General features: G+C 39.8%; 1 protein-coding gene across 1 annotated transcript; it reads left to right on the top strand.

Annotated features, from left to right (window-relative positions):
- The first annotated feature begins 5,202 nt into the window (after positions 1–5,202).
- Positions 5,203–10,758, top strand: LOC149542814 (ROH1, putative (DUF793)). Its single transcript, XM_089797703.1, has 2 exons — positions 5,203–6,489; positions 10,417–10,758. Exons 1-2 carry the CDS (start codon positions 5,342–5,344, stop codon positions 10,427–10,429), a joined length of 1,161 nt encoding a protein of 386 aa, XP_089653829.1. The 5' UTR covers positions 5,203–5,341; the 3' UTR covers positions 10,430–10,758.
- Positions 10,759–12,429: the final 1,671 nt, after the last annotated feature.

The following is a 12,429-nucleotide window of genomic DNA, read 5'->3' on the forward strand; positions in this document are numbered from 1 at the left end:
GAAAAGGTTGAGTTCAAGCAGAGGGGCTAACTGAATGTGCATTGAAATCCTCGATGACTCAGTAAGCATTGGAGATTGTTGGAACCCTTAATAGGAAGTAGACAAAAGTCCCAAAACTATGAAAAAATGACTTTTTAGAGCTCCAGGGTGACTAAGTGGTGACCCCAATAAGGTTGGCAACGTATCATTCGACGTGTAACTATGGTGTTGAGGTGTTTATGAATGGATAATCAAATGATCTTAAAGGGAAGTTGATCAATTTTTGGTAGGCATGAAATGATTTAAATGGGATGTTGAATGATTTATGAAAGGTATTGAGTGATTTTATGAAATCCCCTTCTTAACGCTAAAGTGGTCAACGATAGTGGACCCACAGTCAATTCATTTTATAAGAAAATGTTTCATGTTTTGCAATAAGGGGATTTATGCTTTTTTTTGGTTATTTGTGAACGATGAATGACACAATGTGGTATATTTTGGGTGACACATTGAAAATGCCATTCTAAAAACCCTTTATTGGTTGACAATCTCGAGAGTGAGTTTCATTAATACCGAGAAGTTGAAAATATTCTCTAGGTGTCAAGTCACATATAAAGACAAAAAATGTTAGAGTAAATAATTAATATCTAATTATTTATTCTATTGCTTAAGGTTACTTAGGTCATGCATTTATTTAATACTTTTGTATTTAATGCATGTAGTGGTTAGTTGTTGACAACTCGGGAGTTTGCTCCTTTTTTAGCATATTCCACTTTTTGTGGATATGTGCTGAGTTGTCAATCTTATCTTCTGCCTCCTTCTAGCTTGTTCTACAAGCTTCCATGAGCTCTTTATATTCGGGCTCCCTCTTTGTATTTTCACAACAAAATCATAACATCATTTCTTATTGTAAATACATTTCTTCTTGTGTTTGCATTATGATGGCTCTCATGTCTGTTTAGGGTTTTTTGCCCGTGCTCCATGCTCTTCCCTTCTATGGCTTCTCTTTGACAGGTTTCGCATGCAGGTGATCTTGGCATCTTCGGAGTTGGCTTTCCTCAACTCCAACATGGTATCAGAGCCTTCCTGCTGTAGCTTCGTTGAAGAAATTTAGAAGCCGTGATTTGGAGTCACAAACCCTAGTTTGTTTGTGCAATTTTTCTTCAAATCAGGGGATCAGCATATTTTTGGAGCACTTTCAGCCCAAACGGCCATCACCATTGGATCCGGAAGGCCATTTGCAGTTAGGATTCATATAAAATTTGTCAAATTTGGAGACAGGGCTCCAGGGGGCAAAAAAATTTTAGATCAGGGAGCCGTACGGATGAAAAAATTGAATTTATTGCGATTTTGTTTTTTAAAAAAGGACGCGCCACCCGCGCGCAGCCCGTAGCGGCTGTAGCAGGCAGCGCCACCTGGGCTCAGCCGCGGCCAGGCCGCCTCCGGTCCTTCGCCCTCTGCCGGCGGCTCGTCTGCGTCCGCCGCCCTTGCGGCCACCTCCTCCCGCCTCCGCTCGGCCGCCTCCGCCTGCCAGCTTGCAGTCCGCGTCAGTGCCTTTGCAGCCATTCTGTGCGTGACACGTGGCACATTGCCACGTGGCCCCTGCCACGTCAGCCACGTCATCTAGCGTACTGCCACGTGGCGATGCCACGTGGCATCCTTTTTTGCTGCGACGGCTGACGGGCCGTCAATTTTAATCTCATGGTCTGCTGACGTCAGGATGACGTCATCCTGCATCAGCACCCTGCCTTGCACCTCTCCCGTGGTTTTAGACCTACCTTTGGTTTTTTGGCCATAACTTTTGCATATGGAGGTATTTTTCCGATCTGAAAGAAGCCTCGGAAAGCTGGTTCCGAGACGGAGATTTTGGTGCAGGTATTTTTTGGTTTTGATGCTTTTTTATTGCTTGTTTTTTCTGTTGAAGTCTGAAGTCCTATTTTTGACTTCGGCATGCATATCTTTTGCGTCCCATGTCAGTTTTTTGAAAAATTTATATTTCTGGAAAGATGGTTCTGTGTTCTTTTCAGAAATGTAGTCCTTTTTCTTCATTTTTTGGCCTCTTCTCTTTCTATCATAGTTTTGGCGTTTTTGCTCTATGGTGGATATTTTGAGTGTTTTAGGCCCGAGGATCGTTTTCCTGGCATGGTTTGCTTTCTTTTCGGCTGTAATTTCTTTTGGTTCAGCTCTTTTTCAGTTTTGATCATTGTAGCTATCATTTTGAAGCACTTTTTATTTTCGCGCTGAGATAAAGTGTCACTTTTGCATTCTGGGAGTCATGAACATTGTTTTGAGTCAGGTGTACTTGCACTATTTTCATAAAGCACCATGGGGGGGATTATTTGTTTGCTGTTTTAGGCATTCTCCCTTTGTCAAGTGAGTGTCCCTTCCACGACATTAGCCCCATGCAGAGTCAGTTTGACCGTGTCTTTATCGGTGTCTGTACCTCTTTTCCTCTCTCCTCGTTCTTGATTCGTTTGCAGGAGACTTTGGCCCACCTTCTCAATTGCCTGTCATCACACCCCGTTTGCATTAAGGGGGGTTTATGCTGTTGTTCTAATACATCCGTGGTTCGATGGTTCGATAGTGTGAACTATGTATTCAGTGGTTGATCCTATATACAAGGCGATTGCAGTGGCTGGCTACTTATGCATTTCGGTGAGATGGATCATCTACCATATAGACATGCTTAGTTCGTGCCTTCTTCTTCCATGGAGGTTCTTTTGATCAGCAGTTTGACAGATTTGCGGCTTCTTCATGCTTCAGTGATGCTGCTTCTTCATGATCACTCTTTGTTCCTGTTTTAGGGGACAATTTCCCTAGTTGGAGACTTCTTCAGCTCTTCACTGGGTTCTTACCTCTTTTTGGGGGAGGGTTTTTCCCACGTGGTTTTCTCTCTTTCCTCGCTTACAGAGGTTGCATCTTCTTGCATTGTACTTGGGTACCTAAAATGGCCTCAATGCTAGGACCCATTATGCATTCATCATTGTTTTGTGAGCTTAAGGCATTTCCCTAAGTTGCACTTAAGGGGGGGTGTTAGAGTAAATAATTAATATCTAATTATTTATTCTATTGCTTAAGCTTACTTAGGTCATGCATTTATTTAATACTTTTGTATTTAATGCATGTAGTGGTTAGTTGTTGACAACTCGGGAGTTTGCTCCTTTTTTAGCATATTCCACTTTTTGTGGATATGTGCTGAGTTGTCAATCTTATCTTCTACCTCCTTCTAGCTTGTTCTACAAGCTTCCATGAGCTCTTTATATTCGGGCTCCCTCTTTGTATTTTCACAACAAAATCATAACATCATTTCTTATTGTAAATACATTTCTTCTTGTGTTTGCATTATGATGGCTCTCATGTCCGTTTAGGGTTTTTTGCCCGTGCTCCATGCTCTTCCCTTCTATGGCTTCTCTTTGACAGGTTTCGCATGCAGGTGATCTTGGCGTCTTCGGAGTTGGCTTTCCTCAACTCCAACAAAAAAAACAATTGAAATGTAAAATATAGGGGAAAGTACCGAGTAACTATTAGGAGGTCCAATAAACATGACATTTTGGTTATGTTTAGCTCTAGTTAGGGTCTGTTTGGTTGTGGGGATAGGAATTGAGAAATGAGAATTATTTTTTTGGAATAGGAATTATTTTTCTCTGTTTGGATCGACAAAATAGAAAATAGAATTTGAAAATAACAACAACCACTAGTAGAAATCCCACTCCAACCCAATGGACATTTCTAATGACATTCAACACTGATATTGATGTACTGTGTTTATTGCTAAAGGAGTCTGATATCTGCATAATATATAACAAACAAAAGCTAAAGTTTAAACTAGAATCGCTTGGAACACCTATGGAGAAAATTCCTTTCATCCGTGCTAATTGCTGTACAATTACTCTTTGCATAATTGCATCCTACAATTTTCTTCCCCTTCTTAGCTCTTATAAAGAAAAGAGGAAACAATAGACATAGAGGGAATGTCACACCTGGGTCGAAATTAGTCTAATATTTTTTGACGCTTCTTCTAAAAATGAAGCAACGTGAGATGGAGAGGGTAGATCTACTCGTATAGAAGCAACTTGGCCTTACTGGTTTGTTTCCCCTACAAACAAAACCTCATCATCAATTTGAAAATGGCCATGATTTTTCATTTTGGGGAGCTCCAACAGATAGTTAGAATGAAGCGGATCTGAAAACATTTTCAAATAAGAAAAATTCAAAATGGGAATGAGAATAGCAATTCCAATTACAAGTATTTTGGAGAATGGACAAATGCTCATTTTGGGGCAAAATGGGAATTCGTATTCCTATTCCCAATTTCGATTTGGCGCACCAAATAGAGAATTAAAAATGAATTCTAATTTTCTATTCCTATTCTGATTGTATTCCAGCAACCAAACGGGCCCTTACTAAAATGAGCCTTGAGAATAATAACACACATACCACGCTGATCACACATCTACTAATAATCAACCATTTTTCAGCTTTTTTGGTTAGTAATTAGCCCATTTGTGCACTACGATTGGGACATTCAGTAACGACCATTAAGACATTTGGCTGCAAGTATTGACATATTTGAGTGAATGACTATTGGTGTAAGCATAACAGGTATTAGACGACAATTTGAAAATACCATTTTTTTTGACTATTAGATGTTTAATGATATCTAGAAAGAAATATGTGAATACCTAAAAGCTGCAACCTTAGCTTTAAACTCTTTACTTACATACAGAGCTACTTCGAAAAAATCATCCAAATCCGACTCATTCTAAGTGCACGACATGAGGCTCGACAACTACTATAGACTTTCCCCTAATTTAAGCTCTAAATGTGCCACAAAATTAAAGCGTGGGAATATTGGCACACTTCCCCTACATGCCCATCTTAGAAGTGTCTCAGGGATGCCTACGTACCCACGGCATATGACATCGGAAGTAATAAATGGTCTGTAAAAAAACAGTCAATGATTTGAGCAAGAAAGCACGGGCAGGCTCTCTTAAAATACAGGGGCATAGGACCGTGTGGGATGGGTCAAAGTCACATGGAATGTTCGATGTGCATAGGTATAATAGGGGATGCGCGTGAGAGGCGTGTTGGGGGCGGGGGTGCGGAATGCTTCCAACTTCCAAACAACATTAGCGTCACCCATAATCCCTGTGCCGTCTTTGTCGCCTCTCGCAAGTCAAGCGTCTCGCTTGACCCAATTCCCCTCTTTAAAGCGCCGCCTCTTCCTTCATCACAAATGTACATTCATTCCAAATTCACCCCTCGTACCCCTCACCCGCATTCCCACCCACATTCGCATTCCCATTCCCATTACTACTTTGGGCTCTGATTCCTCCCCCTCTTAGGCATCTGGTTCAGCCTTATGAAGAGCGGCCTCATCTTCTCCTCACGGACTCAGCGCGTGCTGGTGCATCCCATGAGCAATCACAGCGCTCACAGCTCCAACAGCAGCAAGGATGGCGTCAATGAGCAGAGCCTTGAGGCATTTCAGCGGACTGTGGCTGAGCGATTGGGTACCCTAGCTGAGGATTCCGCTAATGGGGAAGCCCTCTTGTCCTTGGCCTGGATGAGGCAGGTCGTGGAAACTGTTCTGAGCTGCGAGTCCGACTTCAAGACTCTTGTGGCTCAGCCAAAGCCTCCTCTTTCCAAGGCCGAGGAGCGAATTGCAGATGATTTCTTGGAGCGCAGCGTTAAGGCCTTGGATCTATGTAATGCTATCAGGGATGGCATCGATCATGTCCGCCTTTGGCAGAAGCATGTCGAGATTGTGTTGTGCGCGCTGGATGTGAGGCACAGGTCTTTGGGTGAAGGGCAGCTCCGGCGCGCAAGGAAAGCCCTTGCTGACCTAACCCTAGCTGTTGATGACAAAGAGCCCTCCACTGCAGTGCTTGCTCAGTATCGGTACAGGTCTTTTGGGCGGCCTGTGGGGTCTTCTAATGCTGCAGTGCACTTTCGCTCGTTGTCGTGGTCTGTTTCTCGGACGTGGTCCGCTGGGCGGCAGCTGCAGGCCATGGGATCGAACCTCCTCCCGCCCAAGGGCACGGAGATTGCTGCTAGTAATGGATTTTCCATCCCGGCCTATACCATGAATGCTATTATACTGTTTGGGATGTGGACTCTCGTGGCTGCCATTCCTTGTCAGGATCGTGGCCTCCAGACCCACTTCTCTTTTCCGCGGACATTCATCTGGGCCGCTCCTTTGCACTCCATCTATGATAAGGTCATGGAGGAGTCGAGAAAGCGTGACCGCCGGGGCAGCTCTGTTGGGCTTCTGAGAGAAATTTCACAGATTTCTGCCTGCATACGTCATCTTTCCGAGCTCGTGGATTCTCCGCTGACGGACAATCAGGATCAGGAGGTCAGGAAGGAGGTTCTAAGGCTTATGCAGGTCTGGGCTACCGTGAAAGAGGGCCTCGACCCACTTGATAGACAGGTCAGAGATCTCTTTCACAGAATCGTGAGCACTAGAACCGAGGTTCTTGATTCCATGAGCCGGACCATACCCGATAGGTGAGGAGAACATTAAATTGGTTTGTCAATGCTTCTCTACACTCTGTACAGTTTTCCCTGGGGATTGTATTACAATTAAGGAACGATCAAAAGAATAGGAGTCTGTAGGTGGGCAGTTGTTCCTAGAGTATCTTTCGCTTGAGAGGAAGATTCGAAAGAGGGAAAATTTGCTGTCGGGCTGTATTCACCTGCAGGGCTATCGTGATGTAAAGCGAGGATGTGATTGATTTCTTTCAATCATCTGTTTTTTCTTTTCTTTTCTTTTTGGTCATTTTTCTGAAAAATGTATTGTGCCATATAATCATGCATATATAAAACTTATATCAGATGCTGAAATAATTGTTTTTCGTTTGTCACAATGACCGGTTGTGCTGAACAAAGGGATTTGGATTATTTTCGAGTTTGGTTGTTGAATTGGTATCATGATTCAGCTAGACTTTTGTGCATTGCAAGTACTAATTCTAAATACCACTCTATTATAATTCCGAGTCTAAACTTAATTGTATTTTAGGTGCTGTGGCATTTATCAGCGCAGTTGTTCTTTTCCTGTTTGTTGTAAGTTAAATTGCAGACGCTTACGCAGTGCGAGTAACAAGACACAGTACGTATTATTGTGCTGGTAGTTACAGTCAATTTCACAACCTTGACTGTCATATCTACCAAACAAAATTACGGCATCTAGTGAAACTGCGCATACCATGTTAGAATTTGCGTCCCGTTTTACTTATCAAAGTGAACTTTGACGGTGGCAGTAACTTTAATGCCTTGTTTTATAAGTTTTAATCAATCTTTTAAGGTGCAGCTTAACTATGTGTGTTGCAGATCTTTATGTTATCTCTGGTAAATATAAGTTTGTGTTGAATGAGTTTTCTTGTTTATCAGTCTGCACTTACTTTCTCATTGTCAATCTTCTAGAGTCTATATTGTATACTGACAAGGTAAAGACCAGTAGCGTGAATGACGAAGAAAGGGTGCACTGCAATAAACACTCAAGTTCAATTCTCTGTACGTAACACTGGTGTGATCCAGGCGCCAGGGTTATAATTCCATATTTACCAGTTAACAAAGAGAAACTTTTATGGTGTTTCCTTCATATCACCTCTCAGATATGTATGCTCTTTAAGCAATAATCTTTTGCTGAAATATATGGCTAATAATGCAAAACAGGGCTTAGAGACAGCTAATATATAGGTCTGGTGAATGCTTGGGTGATGCTAATTTGGACTGTAAGCTTCCAGACTTTTGTGCGTTGCTTATTTTTGCTGATAAAATTTAGAATACAAAGATCTTTTAAATTTGCATCTATTGTGAATTAGCGCACACTGCATATCATATTAAAACTTGTGCACACACCGCATATCATATTAAAATTTGTGTCCAGTTTTAGCTGCCAGAATGAACTTTGAAGATGGCAATAACTTATAAATGCCTTGTCTTTTAAATTCTTATCAATTATTCTCCTAAGGTGAAGCTTAACTGTGCTGATAGTTGTATGTGTCCTTACATGACAGTTGTGTCTCTACATAACATAAGCTTGAGTAGTGGTTCTATGGAGAGGTCATTCTTAACATATTGCAGAGGATGGTGCCGGGAGTTTTTTAGGAGCTTACATACGTAGGTGGTCCTATTAATCTTGTAACAGTGGGCAAGCCTAAAACTTTAAGCTTTGAAACTTGAGGAAAGTTGGTGGTCTCATGATTGTTTTGAGCAACTATGAATGCTAAATAATGATCAAAATAGATTCTTTATCCCCAATTTGTTAGTGGGAATCTATAAACTATATATGGATGATACATGGATTTGAAATTTTTAAGCTAGCAGGGGAAATTTCCCTCTGTCTTATAGACAGCCCAGGAAAACCTAAAATCTATAGAGTTGGTGGCCCCTATTTTCTTGGGTAAGATTTTAGTTTATACACTTTATGCAAAGTACGAGCACTAGATTCTTGGACATATTTCATATTTTGATTATCACAATACATAATTGTGGGGCTATCTTGTGGTTATGAAAGATTCTCGTGAATTTTGGATTAGCAGTAGATTCCTAGTGATGAACAAATCATGAACCTACAACACAATGAGTGATAACTTGTGATTAGAAGCCATTATAAATTTGAATCAGCATTAGATTTCTAAAATCACCCCTTGAATGACGTGCTTGCTAATCTTTGAATACAAGGTTTGTGGAGCCTATTTTAACCATATTGTGTCTTTTTAAGATGACATGCAATATGTTTCTTCATTGAATCTAACTAGGAGGTTGTGTGACATATACCTTCTCCATAAAATCTCCAGTCAGGAATGCACTTTTGACGTCCATATCACGGATCTTCTATTTCAGCTATGAAACAAATGCTATCAGCATTATAATCATGATCATCTTTACAATTGGAACAAAGGTGCATCTTTACCAAACCAGTCAACTCTCTAGGATCCATCTGATCCAGTCATCACTCTTTACATTGACAACATATTAGAGGCATCTGATCCAGTCATCATTCTTTCACATTGACAACATATGAGAGGCATTTTTCATCATAGTCAATCAACTCCTCAATCAGTCCTCTCTGTAGGATCCAATCTCAAAACCAAACAACATTTCTTAAGGCAACATCATAGCCATCAAATCAATATATCTCTGGCAAGTTTCCATCTAATCAGTCACACAAGACAGCTTCACTATCAGCCTTTCATACCCCTGCATCTACAACATCAGTCCTGTCAGCATAAATCAACAAGATACTAACAATCCTTGACTTCTGCCTTGTCATGAGGCCTGCAACACACACCATCCCATCGATATCCAATCCTAAACCATCCATCTCAGAACAAACACATTTCCATTATACATTATCAGGGCCATTCATCAAACAGTGATTGCCTTCTTATTATTGTGACTGTCATTACTGTCATTACCATGACAGTTACAGTGCCAACATATGAAACTTTGATCATATCTCTTGAAATCATCAGATTGCCCTTTTAGTGATGGTAAATCAACCTTTGAAATCCTTAATACATCTCTTTAGGCCATTAAAGTTCATTACATTTTGGAAACAAATCATTTAATGCCAAAATACTATAAAAAATAAACAAATTTTCCGAGTTCTGCCAACAACGGTATCAACTTTCTCCACATGCCAACATCATTTGACACAAAACCAAAAGCATGTCAAAGAGTAGGGAATCCACTTCAAAATCTCAGACTTATTCAGTGGTTACATTTCAAGTTATAACTAAACCCTTGACTATGACTCTGAAACTAATGGTTTAATGCCAGTATTCATTAAATATATTGGATCTCCCTTCATCTGTCACGGAGAGATGTCCAACTTGTATTAAAACAATGTAAACTCATCCTTAATCAGTTTCCAATAGCTTTTAGGAACAAAAACAATCCATTTAGACTTGAATATGCAAGACAATCAGAGAAAACACGTCTGATCACAGAATGACAGTTATAAACTTGCATAAAAGTGTTACCTTTGTTAGTATTTATCTTTGATGACTGGTGCTTAAATTCATATTAATGTGTGGAGCTGTTCTGGGATGTTGAGTGAGTTCAATTGATGGGCTGTACACATGGAGAACATATGGGTTCCCCTTCCTATGTATATTCCAGGTGTATGATTGGTTCTAAGTCTCTCAAGGAAACTTTGATTCATTGAACAAGTGTATGCAGTCTAAACTGTATGTCAGTTGAAGTTGAGACTATGATTCTATCCACCAGGTGGCAGGGGCATATTGCTCCTACAAAGAATATGACATAGAATTTCCGTTTCAGGCACCTGTACATTTCTTGTAGAAATAAATCAGTTCTGCCTTATATCTTTATAAAACTGTCTCTGTGCTCTGCGTATTCTTTTTATCAGTGGGTGGCAGGTAAGCAACAATGATATTCTGACTGAATATTTTTGGATCTTTGCAGAGATATTTTTTAAGGGGAACAACAGCTGTAAAATCCAAACACTTCAACTCCAGAATCTGCAGTCTATAGCAGATATTCAAGTGAACAAAACTACGCCTTTTAGACTTTTATTTATCAAAATTATCATTGCAAGGTGTGCATTTTTTAGTTACCAAAAAAACAGTAGACATACATGATTGTTTTTCAGGAAAACGGTAAAAGAAAAGGATGGGGCATGTTTAGAGTTGACAGATATAGGAGAGCTCTAACAAATTGAAAGAGTTGTTTTTTTGATGGAGTTTGGAAAATCAGATTTTAAAAAAAGGCAGTAAGGTTGTTTTATAATATATACAGTTTTAATCATGCTGTGTGCGTTGAGAAAGTGTGTGCTGTAGGAACATTGTGAAACAATGAAGAGTGCAGAAGTTTGTAAAAGGGAAGGTTCTTTGCGCTCTTTGCAGCATGGACTGTGAGTAACAAAAATGTGTGAAGGTAATTAATGTGTTGGAGGATGATAAAAAACTTTGGATGTTTCCATGCGTTTGTTCTGAGCACTGAGCTTTGTTTTCTAGTTCTGCTTGTTTTTAATATATGTTCTAAAAGGGAGCTGTAGGGTTCACCAAGCCTCTGTCTTGAATGAAACCGAAAATATTGAAAGAGTGTGATAGAAGTTGTTATCTGAAAACAGATGTATGAGTGAAACTATATAATCTGGTTCAGGTCAAACAGATTGATAGTCTGAAACAGATGTATGAGTGAAACTATATAATCTGGTTCAGGTCAAACAGATTGATAGTCTGGATTTCAGTGGGTCTTGTGAGTTTTACCATCTCTAGTTAAAACAAGTGCTAAAGCTCGCTGATAATCGTTGTTTTTGTATCTGATATATTGGGTAGGTGTCCTTGTGAGGTTGTAGCCTCTGAATGTCCAGGTTGGAGCCTGTGCTGTGTTTTTGGTGTTTGGAAGAGTTGCTGCTCTTCATTGTACTGGTTGTGTAGCCCTTTTTGGAGATTAGTAATACCGTGGTTTTTTACCCTGTTGGATTTTCCATGAGACAATGTTGGTGTTCTTGTTTAGCTGTGTGAAATCTCAGTTGGTTTTTATTTATTTAAAGTTTTAAAATACTGATTCACCCCCTCCCTCTCTTGGTATTATTTCGTTTTTCAACCTTTATTCATTGATAGCACAGACTATTACTTTACAATGGTTATCCATACAGTATTCTTCCTTCCCACAAGTTAACTGACCATCACATGGAGGTTTTCAATAAATAAAAAATCTATCCCACTCCATGATGGTCTTCAGATCTGAAAAGACAGTTAGAGGTACTTAGTTTGGATCCTTGGATCTGACCCCCTAACTTACCTCCTCCCTTTGAGTTCGACCATTAACCATCATTTATAATGCTCCATGACAGTTTGGAACTGTATTAACCATCTTGGGCTGACCAATCCACCCATTAGCAACTTTTGGTGCAACTTTGCAAATTTACAAATTTACAAATTTGCAATGTTGCACTTCTGCAGCTTTAAAGCAATTTTGCATTTTTGTTATATAGAACTTTGGAAGTTTACATTGACACATTAAACAGCCTCAAATGGACCAAACATGACATATGAAACCCTACAAATTTGCAATGTTGCACTTTTGCAGCTTTAAAGCAATTTTGCGTTTTTGTTATATAGAACTTTGGAAGTTTACATTGACACATTAAACAGCTTCAAATGGACCAAACATGACATATGAAACCCATTTTAAATTTCATATATTCTGAACACGTCTGACTGATATTGATCTTTGTATGACAACTTTCAAATGGCTTGTATAGGTTTTACATCTTTGTTTCTTATGATTTAAAACTACTCAAATATGAACATCTTTGTTTCTTATGGACTTAAAACCACTCAAATATGACTCAAATGGATCTTGTAATTATCCTAGACCTCCCGGAATGTCCTTGTGCTAGGTGCCTCTGCACCAGTTTCCTTGTAATCAATACCTTTAATTTGATTGTAGCCTTTAACTACTAGTCCT

Source organism: Cupressus sempervirens, chromosome 8, assembly GCF_028749045.1.
Source record: "Cupressus sempervirens isolate cs-2001-9-10 chromosome 8, ASM2874904v1, whole genome shotgun sequence".
Classification (NCBI taxonomy): Eukaryota; Viridiplantae; Streptophyta; class Pinopsida; order Cupressales; family Cupressaceae; genus Cupressus; species Cupressus sempervirens.